The sequence below is a fragment of the Cebus imitator genome, unplaced genomic scaffold, assembly GCF_001604975.1.
Source record: "Cebus imitator isolate Cc_AM_T3 unplaced genomic scaffold, Cebus_imitator-1.0 Scaffold64, whole genome shotgun sequence".
Classification (NCBI taxonomy): Eukaryota; Metazoa; Chordata; class Mammalia; order Primates; family Cebidae; genus Cebus; species Cebus imitator.
Genome location: NW_016107379.1, coordinates 7,874,251 through 7,891,419, shown reverse-complemented (window position 1 = coordinate 7,891,419; position 17,169 = coordinate 7,874,251). Strand labels below are relative to the sequence as shown.

Here is a 17,169-nt window from a genome sequence, read left to right as displayed (position 1 = left end):
TTCAGCCTTATATTGCTTAATTCAGTGTCTATTCAAAAACTACCTTATCTAAAATAGTCTTACATTCTATCCTAGTTCTTGCTCTTTTTAAAGTAGAACTCATCACTTCCCAACTGAATTTTATGTATGTATGCATGTATATGTATTTGCATATTGTCTGTCTACATTAGTCAGTTTTCTTGTATGTCTGTGTCTGGCTTGGTGTCATGGTAATACTGGCCTCACATAATGAATTAGAAAGTGTTGCCTCCTCTTGCATTTTTTGGAAGAGTTTTGAAGGATAGGCAAGCATAAAAGAATAGATGCCATGTGATTGATTCCATTTATTTGAAGACGAACATGAGACAAAACTAATATATGGTGTTAGCAATTAGGAGGGGTTGTGGAGTGGGCTTCTGGGATATCTGTAATGTCCTCTTTCTTGACCTAGGTGGTGATGACACGGTGTTTTCACTTTTTTATATACATTTTGATCTGTATACGTCTGATCGCTGTTTCTGAATGTATGTTACATGTCAATAAAAAGCAGTGCCATGCTAAGGGCAAGGCAGGAGAAGTGGATTGCCCCCAGTTCAGGCAATAAAGAGGTACACTGTAGTAAATATTAAAACAATAATAAAACAGGCTGAAAAAATTCCTCAGGTCTATATCTTATTAGTTCCATCGGATCTTAAGGCTTTCATTTCTAATATCTGTTTCTACTTTAACTTATAAAAGGAAAAGGATTTTTTAATTTGTGGAAACATCATAATGGAAGGTGGTTTATATTCAGTATACTTTATGAATTAATAGCTTACTTTGTACAATGGAGTATCTTGATGCCATCAATTAGATTTCATTTAATAACCTTTGAGGAATTGTATTGGACAAGATGGCTATGTGTAATTTGAGTTGAGAAACAGATTAACTTTCAGCCTAGAGAACAGATTGGTTGGCCTTGGATTTAATTTAATTAATGAATTGTTCTTACCTGTTTCTGGGGGGCAACTACTCAGTGGCCCCCATGTGATTCTAGGATGGTAAATAAAGGAACAGAGAGGCTGGGCGTGGTGGCTCACGCCTGTAATCTCACCACTTTGGGAGGCCAAGGTGGGTGAATCACCTGAGGTCAGGAGTTTGAGACCATCCTGGCCAACATGGTGAAACCCTGTCTCTATTAAAAATTCAAAAATTACCCAGGCATGGTGGTGGGCACCTGTAGTCCCAGCTACTCAGGAGGCTGAAGCAGGAGAATTGCTTGAACTGGTAGACGGAGGCTGCAGTGAGCCAAGGTCGAGTCACTGTACTCCAGCCTGGGTGACAAAGAGAGACTCTGTCCCCCCAAAATAAATAAATAAATAATAAATAAATAAAGGAGCAGAGACAGTATTAGGGGAGAGCATCATGATATGGGAGCAAAGCAGTCCTATGAAGTGCTCTTTTCTCCTGGCTGATCATATGTTGAGTTATTATAGCCAATGGGTTAAGTGAATACAAGTTTTAAAATGTTATAGGTAACCTCCATTCTTGTGACCTAATGTTTCCAGAGAAGGCAGCCTGTCAGTCAGGGACTAACAGTTTAACCTCCCTTTTCATCTAGTGGGCGGGACAATCTGAATAAGTGGGATGGGGAGAAGAAACTGGTGGTTCAGACCCTTCTGAGCATTCTGTCCTTCTGAGCAGGTTGTCCTCAGGCTTCACATGATCTCTACTTACAGAGCATTGCTAACCCTTGATGGGAGGATGCTGGGTCAATCCATGGGTGGAAGGACTAGGTGAATAGATTGAATTTAGAGGTAGAGTGATTAGAAAGTACACTTGGCTGTTGATTCAAGCTACAGTCTCCAGGTTAGCTCCACTAATTCCACAATTGATATTTTGATTTCCATCTTTCTGATTCCAATGTCTTTTTGTGCTCATTTGGCTTTACAACTCAGGCAAATTGAAAAAAGAGGGATTGGTTATCATCCCTAATACTCCAGTAGTTGTGTTTAGGTCTATTTATTTTTATTTATTTTTTTGAGACAGGATCTCCCTCCGTCACCCAGGCTGGCGTGCAGTGATGTAATCTCAGCTCACTGCAGACTCTGCCTCCCAGGCTCAAGTGATCCTCTCACCTCAGCCTCCCAAGTAGTTGAGACTGCAGGCAACAGCCACCATGCCCAGCTGATTTTTGTATTTTTTGTAGAGGCAGTGTTTCTCCATGTTGCTCAGGCTGGTCTCGAACTCCTGGGCTCAAGCAATCTACCTGTCTTGGCGTCACAAAGTGCTCAGATTATAGAAGGTCTGTTTATGATAAATATTTATAGTATAGTAGTATTTTTTCATCTAATCTGAAAGTCAGCCTTTTATTTGGAGAGTATAAACCATTTACATTTGTAGTCATAATTGATGTGTGTTTGACTGTTATTCTGTCAATTTGATTCATGCTTTTAGATGCCACTTAATGCATTTAAAGTCATTTTGGTCAAATAGGTCTAATTGGTAGCAAGTCTGTCCTGCTGATTACTTAATTCTGTGTGTGGTCCTTCACTGCCAAAGTATTAAGGTCATTTGCTTGAATAATATTTTACAGGTGCTGTTCCAGAATTCAAAGAAGAGAAACCACAGCCACAACCAAAACCACGTTTGGGAGCTGTGGAAGAAACATTTAGAATTGTTAAGGACTCTCTCAGTGATGATGTTGTTAAAGCCACTCAAGGAATCTATCTGTTTGAACTCTCCGGTAAGAACTGCATCTGGTAATCTCAAGTTTTTATGAAACAAAATGGGGTGTTTCCTTTGGAAGAAAATCAGCCTTCAACAGTGATCACCTGGATAGTGGGCTGCATTCAAGGCCCTTACTCTTGATTGTCAACTATAACTATATAACTTATATAACTATTGACTTGTTTTTATATAACTATATATATAGTTATATATAACTTATATAACTGTAACTATTGATTTTGTTGTTGTTTCTTTGAGATAGACTCTTTGTCACCCAGGCTGGAGAGCAATGGCATGATCGTGGCTCACTTTGGCCTCGACCTCCTGGGCTCAAGTGATCCTCTGACCTCAGCCTCCCAGTGATTTTTATTTTTAGATTAAGATCAGTGCATATGGACACATGTAAAGTAAAATTTCATTACAAATACTCCCAGCATTATATATAACTCTTTGGCATATTTGATAGAAAATCCTGCTTAAAGGGCATATGGCTCATAAACAGGTAGTGTGATACAGTAATTTATCAACAATAGGCACCTTGCCATTTTTATCTTTCAGATTAACCAGGTCAGTCTGAAGGTAGTCAGCTTTTAACTTTTCTTATTTAAAAAAATTTATTATTATTATTTTGAGATGGAGCCTGGCTTTGTTGCCCAGACTGGAATGCAGTGGTGCAGTTTTGGTTTACTGCTACCTCCACCTCCTGGGTTCAAGAGAGTATCCTGCTTCAACCTCCGGAGTTGCTGGGATTACAGGTGCATGCCACCACACCCAGCTAATTCTGTATTTTTAGTAGAAATGGAGTTTCGCCATGTTGGCCAGGCTGGTCTTGAACCCCTGATCTCCAGTGATCCGCCTACCTCAGCCTCCCAAAGTGCTGGCATTACAGGCATGAGCCACCACGTCCGGCCTATTTTAACCACTTCTAAGTGTACAGCTTAGTTGCATTAAATGCATTCACATTGTTTTATAACCATCATCACCATCTATTTCCAGAACTTTTTCATCATTCCAAGTGAAACTCTGTACCCATTAAACAATAACTTCCATTCCCCCATCCCCCAATCCCCAGGAACCACTGTTCCACTTTTTGTCTTTATGTGTTTTCCTACTCTGGGTATCTTGACCCTTTAATGTGCTCCTACATCACTCTCTACTTCCTCTTTTGTGAGTAGAATCATGGTTTTCTTTTTACTGAAGAATCTTCAGAGGCTAGCAGAATACCTGGAAGTGCTTAAAAAATAGTTGCTGAATTTGACTGATGGAGGTCTGGGGATTTTAACTTTGGAAACAGCATTTTTAAAGATTATTCTAATTGTAGTAATTATTAAATCTAAGGAGAACAAGGGCTCCTGTGAAATTTACTTCTATATATTTATCTCTCTAGGTGAAGATGGTGGCACGTGGTTTCTTGATCTGAAAAGCAAGGGTGGGAATGTCGGATATGGAGAGCCTTCTGATCAGGCAGATGTGGTGATGAGTATGTCCACTGATGACTTTGTAAAAATGTTTTCAGGTGAGTTTTCCAGTTTACTAGTTTACCTTACTGTTCAGAGAAAATTTAGTTCTGACATTTTGCTTTATCCCTTCCCAAATAATCAAGACTTACACATGTTGGCAGCAGTGGAATCTTAGTTTTGGGAAGGCTGTTCTTACTGTTGTCTCCATTGCCACTTCTCCCTCCTCTCACAAGTGGAAGGTAGACGTCAGAATGATTTTCTTTCATTACTGAGAAGCCAGTAATATAATGTTGGGAACAGAGAGATAATTCAAAGGGACTCCTGGGTGGGCTTCATCATATTAGCTGGACTAAGGTATTATGTTTCCAATAACACCCCAGTCGCTGGAGGCACTGAACTCAGTAGCAGCAACTCGCTTATTGAGAGTAAGGTCGTGCTTCAGTCTTGCCAGCTGTTTCAATAGGGAGGAAACACATTCTAGCCCTCGGCCATGGCCTCGTGACCCTGCTTTCTGTGGAGTCCTGAAGCCAGAAAACCTTTTGTTTGATTTTCTATTCTGTCCATTTACCTCTAACTATGCCAGAAATTAAGGATAATTTTCTCTTCTCTACTCTTAGAACACTACTCCAAATGATAAGTTAATTAACTCAAATTCTAAAAAATTAGAAGCAGCACTTTAAGCGTAACATTCTGATCTAAAGAGTCTTTCATGGAATGAATTATAAATTTTATTCAGACTTTGTTCTGTTTTAATCTTTCTAAACGGGAACACAATGTATTCTGTGCCCTCTAAGTCTTTCTTTCCAGTTCTAATCCAGGTTGCTAATTGCCTACGTTCCATCTGAGCCAGTCTGTATATGGTGTACTAATGATCAGCATTTCTTCAACTTTTCCCTTTTTTTATAGTAGTGTTAAACATTCATATAAAAATTAGAACATATAGGCCAGGCACGCTGGCTCACGCCTGTAAACCCAACACTTTGGGAGGCCAAGGATGGGAGGATCACTTGCACCCAGGAGTTCGAAACCAGCCTGGGCAACATGGGGCAACCCCCTCTCTACAGAAAATACAAAAATTGGTTGGGTGTGCTGGTGTGCATCTGAAGTCCCCAGCTACTCCAGGGGCTGAGGTGGGAGGATTAGCTGAGCCCAGGTGGTTGAGGCTGCAGTAAATCAAGATAACATCACTGTCTGTACTCCAGCCTGGGCAACAGAATGAGACCCTCTCTCAAAAAAAGAGAAAATATACTTAAGAAAAAAGAAAATAAAATTACTTTTACCATACCACTGAAAGATGACCATAATATACATATGTATGATGCTAAACCATAACCAAACCAAATTATGGTTTAGCATCTATATATGTATATTATGGTATATTATGGCCATCTTATTATGGTTTGCATAATTTGGTTTAGCATCATGCATATGTGTATTTGTATATGTGTGAGTACAACATGTGTACTTATAAAAACAGGATCATACCCATTACTACTGTTTGGCAATCTTTTTCACTTAATACATTATAACATCTTTCAATGTTTATCAGTGGTTATCCCCTTAATGATTTTTTTTTTTCTTGAGATGGAGTCTCACTGTTGTCGCCCAGGCTGGAGTGCAGTGGCAGGACCTTGGCTCACTGCAACCTCCACCTGCCGGATTCAAGCGATTCTCCTGCCTCAGCCTCCAGAGTCGTTGAGAGTATAGGTGCCTACCACCACGCCTGGCTAAGTTTTTGTATTTTTAGTAGACACAGGGTTTCACCATGCTGGCCAGACTGGTCTCAAACTCCTGACCTCAGGTGATCCACTGGCTTCAGCCTCCCAAAGTGCTGGGATTATAAGCGTGAACCACCACTCTCAGCCCTTTTAATGATTTTTAATAGCTTGGTTAGTGTTTCTTCAGTGTTTCCACAACTTTTTCTCCATAGAGTTTAAACACAGTGCTTTGGACACATTTAATAAATGCTTATGAATGTTTGTTGTATCTTGATGACCATTTAAAATAAAAATTTATTGTCAACTCCTGAACAGAAATAACAATAATTATGTATGATTTATTTATTGTGTGATTGCTGTAGTTAAGCAATACTCCCAACAGTCCTTTCCAATAAAATATGTTCTCCATTTTATACCAGTAAGTACTGAGGCTTTGCTCAGTTAAATAATAAGCCCAAGGTCAGCTGATGAATGAGAAAATGGAGCTAGGATTTAAATCTAAGCTAACTCCAAAGCTTATGCTCTTAATTATTATGCTAGTCTGCCCTCCAAAGGTGAAAAAAATCAAGTAACTTTTTTTTTTCTTTTTTCTTTTTTTTTGAGACAGAGTCTCACTCTGTGGCCCAGGCTGGAGTGCATTGGCACAATCGGGGCTCATTGCAACCCCCGCCTCCTCGGTCCAAATAATTATTCTGTCTCAGTCTCCTGAGTAGCTGGGACTACAGGCGCATGCCATCACGCCAGGCTAATTTTTTGTATTTCAGTAGAGACGAGGTTTCACCGTGTTGCCCAGGCTGGTCTCGAACTCCTGAGCTCACGCAATCCGCCCACCTCGGCCTCCCAAAGTGCTGGGATTACAGGTGTGAGGAACTGTGCCTGGCCATGACTTCTTTAATTTACATTTCACTTATATAGCATACACTTGAAATAACAGGCTTTCCATTAGTATCTTTCTTTGAATGTGGTTCACTGGATGAGGTCAGTCAATTATATGAATCATTTTTTAAAAAAGCATTAGTTATTCTTATCAAGTATATTTTATAGGTATGGTTTAGATTGGGAGCAAGTGAGTTTGCTTGTGCTTCTTGTGTCTTTTTATTTTTAACTGTTTTTCCCATCTGCTTTCCTTTAAATGGGCACAATTTAGACTTTACATCATAAGAATTCTCTTTGAAGAAACCATAGCTATTTCTATGCCTAATTTATAGAGTAGACACATTATAAATATAAAAATTTAGGCCAAGCATGATGGCTCATGCCTGTGATCCCAGCACTTTGGGAGGCCACGGCAGATGGATTACTTGAGGTCAGGAGTTTGAGACCACCTTGGCCGACAGGGCAGAACGCTGTTTCTACCAAAAATACAAAAATTAGCCGGGTATGGTAGCACATGCCTGTAATTCCACCTCCTCGGGAGGCTGAGGCATGAGAATTGCTTGAACCCTGGAGGCGGAGGTTGCAGTGAGCTGAGATCGAGCTGGACTTCAGGCTGGGTAATTGACTGAGATTTTGTCTCAAAAAAAAAAAATTAAAGCAATCGGTAACCAAATAATCAGAATCTCTCCTTTTGGCCAATAGAGGCCACTATATGGTAAAGGAGTGTGATAGAAATAAAGTAAATTAAACAATATTACCTTACATGAGGAGGGTGTATGTGCGTGTGGGTGTGTGTGAAACACTGAGCTTAGTAGCTTTTTAAAAAACTTTTGTTAAGTCAGTATTGTTGAGGTATAATTCACATGAAATAAAATCTACCATCATAATTAAGAGATTTTTAATGAATTTGTAGTTGCACAGCCATCACTGCAGTCCAGTCTGGGAATATTTCATCACACCAAAAAATTCTCTCATGTCTCTTTGCAGTTGATCCTGTTTCCACTCCCAACTTCCTAGCCAGCCAAATACTAATTTGCTCTCTGTCTCTGGACATTTTATGTATGTGGAATAAAACAGTATACAGTCTTTCACATCTAGCTCCTTTTACTTAGGATAGGCTTTTGATATTCATTCATCTATATGTTCTAGCGGGTATCAGTAGTTCAGTTCCTTTTTATTGCTGAATAGTATTCCATTGTATGAATATACCACGTTTATTTACTCACCAGCTAACGGATATTTGGATTGTTTCAAGTTTTTGGCTATTATGAATATTGCTGCTATGAAGATTCTCATTCATGTATCAGTGTGGATATTTGTTTTCATTCTTCTTGGGTAGATTTTAAAGAATGGAATTGCTAGGTCATATGTTAAGTTGATATTTAACTTTTTTTTCACTTAAAATAAAATAGAGATAGGATCTCGCTTTGTTGCCCAGGCTGATCTCAAACTCCTGGACTAAAGTAATCCTCCGAATTAAGCATTCCAAAGTGCTGGGATTACAGGCAAGAGCCAGCACCCAGCCGATATTTAACTTTTAAGAACCTACCAAACTATTTGCTACTAACTATACCATCTTTACAGTCCCATCAGCAATATATTAAGGCTCCATTTTCTCTACCTACTCATCAACACTTGTTGTCCCTTTAAAAAACTGTTTTTGGCCAGGCTTGGTGGCTCACACCTCTAATCCCAGCACTTTGGGAGGCTGAGGCGGGTGGATCATGAGGTCAGGAGTTCGAGACCAGCCTGGCCAACATGGTGAAACCTTGGCTCTACTAAAAACACAAAAAGTAGCCGGGCATGGTGGCATGCACCTGTAGTCCCAGCTACTTGGGAGGCTGAGGCAGGAGAATAGCTTGAACCAGGAGGTGGAGGTTGCAGTGAGCCGAGATCATGCCACTGCACTGCAGCCTTGGCGACAGAGTGAGACTTCGGAAGAATACCTGTACCATATATAAGCATAAGCAAACACTTCGCATTCTCACCTCCCCTGGCAACCACTCATCTGCTTTTTCTCTATTGTTTTGCATATTCTGAGTATTTTTTATAAATGGAATCATACAATATGTGACCTTTTGCATCTGACTTCTTTTACTTAGCATAATGTTTTTGAGGTTCATCCAAGCTGTAGCATGTATCAGTACCTCATTTCCTTTTCATGGCTGAATATTATTCCATTATATGGATACACTACAATTCATTTACCCGTTCATCTGCTGATGGACAGTTAGGTTGTTTCTGCTGTCTGGCTATTATGAATAATGCTTTGATGAACATTAATATACATGTTTCTGTGTGGATATATGTTTTCATTTCTCTTGGCTATATATGTGGGAGTAGAATTCTAGGTCATAACATAATTTTATGTTTAACTTCTCAAAGAATTGTCGAAAGGTTTTTCATAGTGGCTGCATCATTTATATTCCCACCAGCAATGTACAAGGATTTCTATTTTTCCATATCCTTGTCCTTATCGACACTTCTTATTATTTTGTTTTTTCATTATTGCCACCCTAGTGGATGTGAAATGGCATCTTGTTGTTTTGATTTGCATTTCTCTAATGACAAATGATATCAAACATTTTTTCATGTACTTAAGGATCAAAGGTATTTCCTTGGAGAAATGTCCATTCAAGTCCTTTTCCATTTCAAAATTTGGTTATTTGTCTTTTATTATTCGGTTTTAAGAAATTCTGGCCTGGGCACAGTGGGTCACAGCTGTAATCCTAGCACTTTGGGAGGCTGAGGTGGGCAGATCACCTGAGGTCAAGGAGTTCAAGACCAGACTGGCCAACATGGTGAAACCCTGCCTCTACTAAAAATACAAAAATTAGCCAGGCATGGTGGCAGGTGCCTGTAATTCCAGCTACTCAGAAGGCTGAGGCAGAAGAATTGCTTGAACCCGGAAGGTGGAAGTTGCAGTGAGCAGCTGTACTCTAGCCTGGGTGACATAAAGAGATTTAAAAAAAAAAAAAAAAGAAAAAGAAAAAGAAAAGAAATTATTCATATATTTTCAGATATGTTTCATCAGATATGTGATTTGCAAATGTTCTTTCACATTTTTTGTGGATTGTCTTTTCATTTTCTTGATGACATATTTTGAAACTCATATGTTTTTAGTTTTGAAGTTCAACTTACCTATTTTTTGTGGTTTTTGCTTCCAGTGTTATATCTAAGAATCCTTTGCCAAATCAAGGTTAGGAAGATTTATCCTTGTATTTTCTTCTAAGAGTTTTTAGTTTTACCTCTTACATTTAGGTTTATGATCCATTTTAAGTTAAGTTTTGTAGATAGTAGGAGAGTCCAAATTCATTCTTCCATATATCAATATCCAGTTATCCCAGCACCATTTGTGGAATGGACTGTCCTTTCCTGTGTTAAATGGTCTTGGCACCCTTGCTGAAGATCAGTTGACTATAGAGACATGGGTTTAGTTAAACCCACAGATGTATGAGTAAAGTTAATTATAGAATTACCAAATAACTCACCATTTCTACTCGTAAATAAATACTCAAAAGAATTGAAGGCAGGCACTCAAACAAATAAATGTACATGCATATTCACAGCAGTGCTATTCATAATAGGCAAAAGATGGAAACAACCCAAATGTCCATTAAGGGATGCATGGATAAACAAAGTCTGGTATATACATACAATGAAGTAGTAGTCAGCCATAAAAAGGAATAAGTACTGATACAGCTACACCATGGGACATTACAGTAAATGCAAAACGCCACACACAAAAGATCCCATATTGTAGGAATCCTTTTATATTAAATATATAGAATAGGTGCATCCATAGACACTGAGAGCTGATTGGTGATTGCCAGAGTTTGGAGGCAGGGGGAACTGCTAATGCTGAATCCCTGAAGGTTTCCTTTTGGGATGACGAAAATGTGTTGAAACTAGATAGATACCACATGTGTTGTGTGGTAGTACACAACATTGTGCCTGGACTTAAATGCCATTGAATTGTTTCTCTTCCTTTTGTTATATGGGCACTAATCACATCAATTCTGGCTCTAGCCTCAAGATTTCATCTAAACCAAATTATTTTCTCAAGGCCCCACTTCCTGAGGCCATCACACTGAGGGCAAGAGCTTCGAGATAAGAAGTTTGAGAGGATGCCAATATTCAGTCCATAACACTAAGCAAAGTCTTCCTGTACTCTTCCCACAGCTTCTTGATGCAGTTTTCTACTTTGTCAAATGTATCAGGTCATGTCAGTTCGCTTTTTCCTTGGAGCCCTTTGTCTTCATGTTATAATCGAAACCTGAATCTCCTTAAGCCTACTGCACAGCTACTGTCCTAGAAATTTAACTCTCCGCTGCATTGAATCTCCTTTTTCCTGGATCCCATGTCTCCTTTCTTGCTTTACGTCTTCATTTTGGTGGCACACATTCTCCAGTAGTTTCATGAGAAAGGATACATTAGAGATAATTTTTGTGTATATCTGAAACTACTATTATTCTACCAACTCTCTTGATTGTCTGGATTGAAATTCATTTTCCTTCAGAATTTTGAAGCCATTATCATCTTAAGATTATCATTGAGAATTTGATGCTGTTCTTCCTAACCTTTTCTATCCACCCTTGCCCTTTCTGAAAATTTCTGAAATCAGAGACATCTTTCTCTGTGGCGGTCTGATATTTTACAGTGATAAAAGATAAATGGTCTTTTCTTCTGTCATTGTCCCAGCCCCTTGAAAAGTTCTTATATTATTTCTTGGATAGTTCTCTCAGTTTTCTCTCTTCTGACTTTCTGAAGAAAAAGATCATCTGATTTACTCACTCATTTCTCCTGTGGCACATATATTTGTATAATTCTTTTCACCTAGGAGACCAGCTCACCTTCTTTTTCCTACATTCCTATTGCATTTTAATTTTTTTGACTGCAATTATAATCTCTAAGAGCTCATCTTGTTTTCTGATGGTTTTTCTTTTCTTACCGTTCTCTTCCTCCTTCTCAATTTATCCCATCCCCTCTCTTTCCCTGGTATCACTGCCTTTCCCCCTTTCCCTCTTTCTCCTCTCTCCCTCTCCTTCATCCCCTCTTCTTTTCCTCTCTCCTTCCTGTGCTCCTCTTCTCCCCTCTTTCTCCTCTTGCATCCTTTTCTCCATCCCTTGCTGTATTATTTTCTTTTATCTCTGAGGACACAGATTATGGAATTTTTAATTTGTTCTCCATTTACTCTATTTTAGTTATCTTTCATCTGAGCCTGCATTCTGCTTCCTCCAAGTTGCTCTTATCTATGTTTTGGTTTTGGTTTCGGTTTGGTTTTGGTTATATTTGATGTCCATTCGTCTCTATGGGCAGGGCTCTGCAAAGCTTATTGAAAGATGTGTGTGAGTGGGGTGGGTGGAATGGTAGGCTTCACTGTAGAATAACAGAGCAGGAGCCAGTTGATTTAGCTGAAGGATACCCAGATATCTATATTTGTGTTTTTGGAGGGGCTGTTCTGTTCCTTTAAGAATAAAGAGCTTTCAGTATTTTCCATGTAAATAAAAGTTACCCTTTCATTTACTATTTGTAAGTATTGGGTTTTTAATATCACATTGTCTTGAAGTAGAACATAGCTCAGTTTATTCATTAAAATAAAAGACTTGATCCTTTCTACCTGTAATAACTCTATGAGGCTTTGCTACAACCTCTATTTAGAATGATTTAAAGGTATTTAATAGTGCTCTCTCTATATAGATAGATAGATAGATAGATAAATAGATAGATAGATAGATACATAGATACATAGATATAGATGTAGATACAGATATAGATATATAATACATGAACTCACAAATAACCTGTGTGGGGCATGGGGCAGGGAGGGTGGCTACTAATATACCAAACACATATTGTGCCTTCTAGGAGATACGTCATGTATATCAGTTAGCATAATGTAAGACAGAAAATCATAAATGAGGCTGGGCCAGGTGAGTTACATCTATAATCCCAGCACTCTGGGAGGCAGGTGGATCACTTGAGACCAGTCTGGGCAACATGGTGAAACTCCATCTCTACAAAAAATGAGCCCAGCTTCCCAGCTACTCAGGAGGCTGAGGTAGAAGGTTCAGCTGAGCCTGGGAAGTCAAGGCTGCAGTAAGCCATGATCACACCACTGTACTCCAGCCTGGGAGACAGAGTGAGACCCTGTCTCGAAAAGAAAATAACAGAAAAGAAAAGAAGAAAAAGAAAGAAAGAAAGGGGGGAAAAAGTCATAAATGAGAGGCAGACATAAATAAAAGTCATAAATGAGAGGCTTTGAGTTGCAGCACTGCCTCATACAAGCTGTGTGACCTTGGGCAAGTCAAAATCCTTTTTGAATCTGTTTCCTTATTAATTCCACTATGTGACAGACCCCGTGCTAACACTGGAATAAGAGTAGCAGATAACAAATTAACCTCTCTCCATGGAGCTCATATTTATTACATGTTGTTATTAGCTATAATTCTATTTTAATGCACACATTTTTTATACCCTGGCATTTCTATGGTTAAAGTAATGCTAACACATATTTTGTGTCCATACACTATACTTTTAATAAACATTTCTTAAGAATATTTTGTTCATTTATACTGTTGGGTTTTTTGAACTTGAAATGTTAAAAGTTTAATGAACTATAATAAGTTGGAAAATTAACTAAAATAGACAGTGTTTGTTTACAAGAATTCATATGAGGGTCGTGTATCCTTTAGTGTATAAAAATCATTTTAGTGTATCTGGGCGTGGTGGCTCACGCCTGTAATCCCAGCACTTTGAGAGGCTGAGGCAGGTGGATCACCTGAGGTCTGGAGTTTGAAACCAACCTGACCAATATAAAGAAACCCTGTCTCTAGTAAAAAAAAAAAATAATAATATAAAATTAGCAGGGGGTGGTGGCACATGCCTGTAATCCCAGCTACTCTGGAGGCTGAGGCAGGAGAATCCCTTGAACCTGGGAGGCACAGGTTGTGGTGAGCTGAGATCACATCACTGCGCTCCAGCCTGGGACACAAGAGTGAAACTCTGTCTCCAAAAAAAAAAAATCTTTTTAGCATAAAAAGATTTGCTATAATCTTTTGCTGATTGTTGTTTTCATGCTACCTCTATATTATAGGATATTGTTAACATCTAAGTCTAGGAATTGGGATTCCCAAGATACTGGTATAAAATGCTGTAACAGAAATTTCTTTGCTTCTGAGGTTTGAGGTTTGTAGAACTCAAGGAGGTTCTTTTCATAATGCATGTTCTTAAAGCAGTATATCCCTGAGGGTACTAATGGTTGCTTTTCCCTCTCTCATTTTCTCATTTTAGGGAAACTAAAACCAACAATGGCATTCATGTCAGGAAGACTGAAGATTAAAGGTAACATGGCCCTAGCAATCAAATTGGAGAAGCTAATGAGTCAGATGAATGCCAGACTGTGAAGGAAAAGGAAAAAAAATATGTCGACTGCTAGGCTCAAAAAGTAAAAAAAGCTCAACAAATTAAAATCTAATGTTTGTTTTCTTCCCTGTTGTATTATAAGAATATGCACATTTGTTCTGGAAAAAATAGAATTTCTGTCTCTATAAGACTTGAAATTGTAATTAAAATGGCAAGCTAATCAAACAGAAGCTTCCTTAAGTGGGATTCTATGACAGTATGTGTTTTTATATTTCAAGGGTTTTACCCTCTGAGCCTTACATTTCATTCAATGTCTTCCACCAAGAAAAGTATTTTTGGCAGCCAGTCAGATCAAGCTGTAAAAGTAGCTCTTTCAAAGCTTTTTGTCATGTAAAATGAAGCTAGTCTGTTCTAAAATTTTTAGTTTTGGATTGTATACTAATGAAAATCTTAATGATGTATTTGACTTTTATATACTTATTTTAAAGAAAATCTTATATAGTACATTTTACAAATATCACAAAAAACTAATACTGGTGAGCACGAAATGAAACAATCACTTTTCATTTTGATAACTAGCTTTCCAAGTGGACTTAGCCATAAGAAAATATTACTAATGTATTTTAACAAATTGCAGTATGTGTTCCATTTAAAAATATGTTTAAATTGTCCTAAAGCAAAATAATTTTCTCCTCAGAAGTATGCAGTGTTTTGCAACAGGAACCTTAGACTAGATCATTGGTATGGGCTGGATTGTGCAACTCCCAATTCATTTGTTGAAGTCCTAACTGCCATTTCTTTCTAATGTGACTGTTCGGAGATGAGGCCTTTACAGAGGTGAACTAAGTTCAAGGAGGCTCTTAGTCTAATCCAACATGGTGTCCTTGGACATAAGAGATACCGGTGATGCGTGCACAGAACAAAGACCAGAAGAGGACATGGTGAGAAGGCAGCTCTCTGCAAGCAAAGAGAGAGGCCTCAGAAGAAACGAAATCACCAGCACCTTGATCTTTGACTTGTAATCTCCAGAATAGTGAGAAATAAATGTCTGTTGTTAAGCCACCCATGGTTAGAGGCCGAGGCAGGAGGATTGCTTGAGGCCAGGAGTTCAAGGCCAGCCTGGACAATAGTAAGACCCTGTCTGTACCCTCACAAAATAAATTAAATTAAAAAGCCACCCAATCTGTGGCATTTTGTTATGGCAGCCCTAGCAAACAGTAGTTTGAGGGTAGGAGGGTTGAGGGGAGGCTAAACTTTAAAAGAGCTCTTATCTTTAATTTCAATCAGTTAAAAATATTTGCTAAGTGTAATTATTTTGCTTCTCACCTTCCACTCTCTAATATTATTGTGCTATTAAGCAATTAATCTAATCCTGATATTTCTTAGAATCATAATGTTAGGAGCATTTGAGCTGTATTTTATGTTAGGAAGCAGAGGATGAGAGATGGGGAAGGACTAGCCCAAGGCCAAAATTAACAAGCCCTATCTAACAAAAGCTTTCCAATACATTTATGTTGAATGGAACTTCAAGATCTCACCTCTCCATCCATGAATGGAGTCTGTGTAATCAAAGTGAATTAAAAATAGGACAGTTTCAGCCGGGCGCAGTGGCTCACGCCTGTAATCCCAGCACTTTGGGAGGCTGAGGCAGGTGGATCACGAGGTCAAGAGATCGAGACCATCCTGGTCAACATGGTGAAACCCCGTCTCTATTAAAAATACAAAAAATCAGCTGGGCATGGTGGTGCATGCCTGTAATCCCAGCTACTCAGGAGGCTGAGGCAGGAGAATTGCCTGAACCCAGGAGGCGGAGGTTGCGGTGAGCCGAGATCGCGCCATTGCACTCCAGCCTGGGTAACAAGAGCGAAACTCCGTCTCAAAAAAAAAAAAAAAAAAAAATAGGACAGTTTCAAAAAGTCAGGAGATTCACAGCAACTGATCAAAGGGAGTCCAGTCAACCTGAGTCAGCATGATTAGGATTAGGAAGCCCCCTCTGCTTTAATCCACACAAGTAAAGTAACCTGATGTTAACCAGTCTGCTATTCCTACCATGCTGTTTCCTTGCTCCTGCCAGTGCTGCCTTACAAATGCAGACTATTCTGTAATACCTGGTAGGGCTCCTGTTTATTTTGTAGGCTGGATGCTGCCCAGTTCATGAATCACTAATAAAAGCCAATTGGATCTTTACAATTTAATTTGTTGAGATTTTATTCTTTGACACACTCAAAGGTTTGAGAAAATTAGAAGTAGAAAATACCGCGAGGCAGGAATATCTGAGTTCTGGTCATTAAAACATGAATTTGCTAATTATACCCATTCCAACGGGGGGATTGAGTCAAGGGACCTTGCCCTTTTCTTGACTGACCTGGTTGATTATTACCCTAAGTGATTGTTAGTTAGGTTGCCCATTGGAATCTCTGCCTTCTGGCTTTAAAAAATTTCTGGAAATCATCATTCTCAGCAAACTGACACAAGAACAGAAAACCAAACACCACATGTTCTCACTCATAGGCAGGTGTTGAACAATGAGAACACATGGGCACAGGGAGGGGAACATCACACACTGGGGTCTGTTGGGGCTAGGGGAGGCACAGCAGGGGCTCGGGAGGTTAGGGAAGGATAACATTTGGAGAAATGCCTGAGTAGGTGACGGGGGGATGGAGACAGCAAACCACCATGGCATGTGTGTACTCTGCAATAATCCTGCAAGTTCTGTCCATGTACCCCAGAACTTAAAGTACAATTAAAAAAAAAAAGAATCCAAACGAGTAAATTGAGCTGACTGGTTTTGAGCCTTGGAATGTTAGGGGACCAGCAGTGAGTTCCTCTGATCCACCCAATCATGAGTAGATGAAACTTTTGTTTTAAACCCATCATTGTCCACTATTCATCCCCTTTTTAATAAACATTTAAAAACTTTCTACCCTGAATTGCATTTTCAAAGAAATGGTTCCTAGGTAACACAAGGTTGAACATTTACATCACAAAGGCAGAGAACTTACATTTCAAGCCTAAATATTGGTATTTGCCAAGACAGAAAGCCCAACTGAGCTAAGAAGCCC

At 39.0% G+C, this 17,169-nt stretch overlaps 1 protein-coding gene across 1 annotated transcript in view; it reads left to right on the top strand.

Moving 5' to 3' along the window:
* HSDL2 (hydroxysteroid dehydrogenase like 2) overlaps window positions 1-15,095 on the top strand; it is an 82,845-nt gene extending 67,750 nt beyond the window's left edge. The window contains exons 7-9 of the mRNA XM_037739200.1: window positions 2,555-2,704; window positions 4,076-4,204; window positions 14,036-15,095. Coding sequence (XP_037595128.1) covers window positions 2,555-2,704; window positions 4,076-4,204; window positions 14,036-14,148 — 392 coding nt within the window. The 3' untranslated portion in view covers window positions 14,149-15,095. The remainder of the gene's footprint in view (window positions 1-2,554; window positions 2,705-4,075; window positions 4,205-14,035) is intronic.
* Window positions 15,096-17,169: the final 2,074 nt, after the last annotated feature.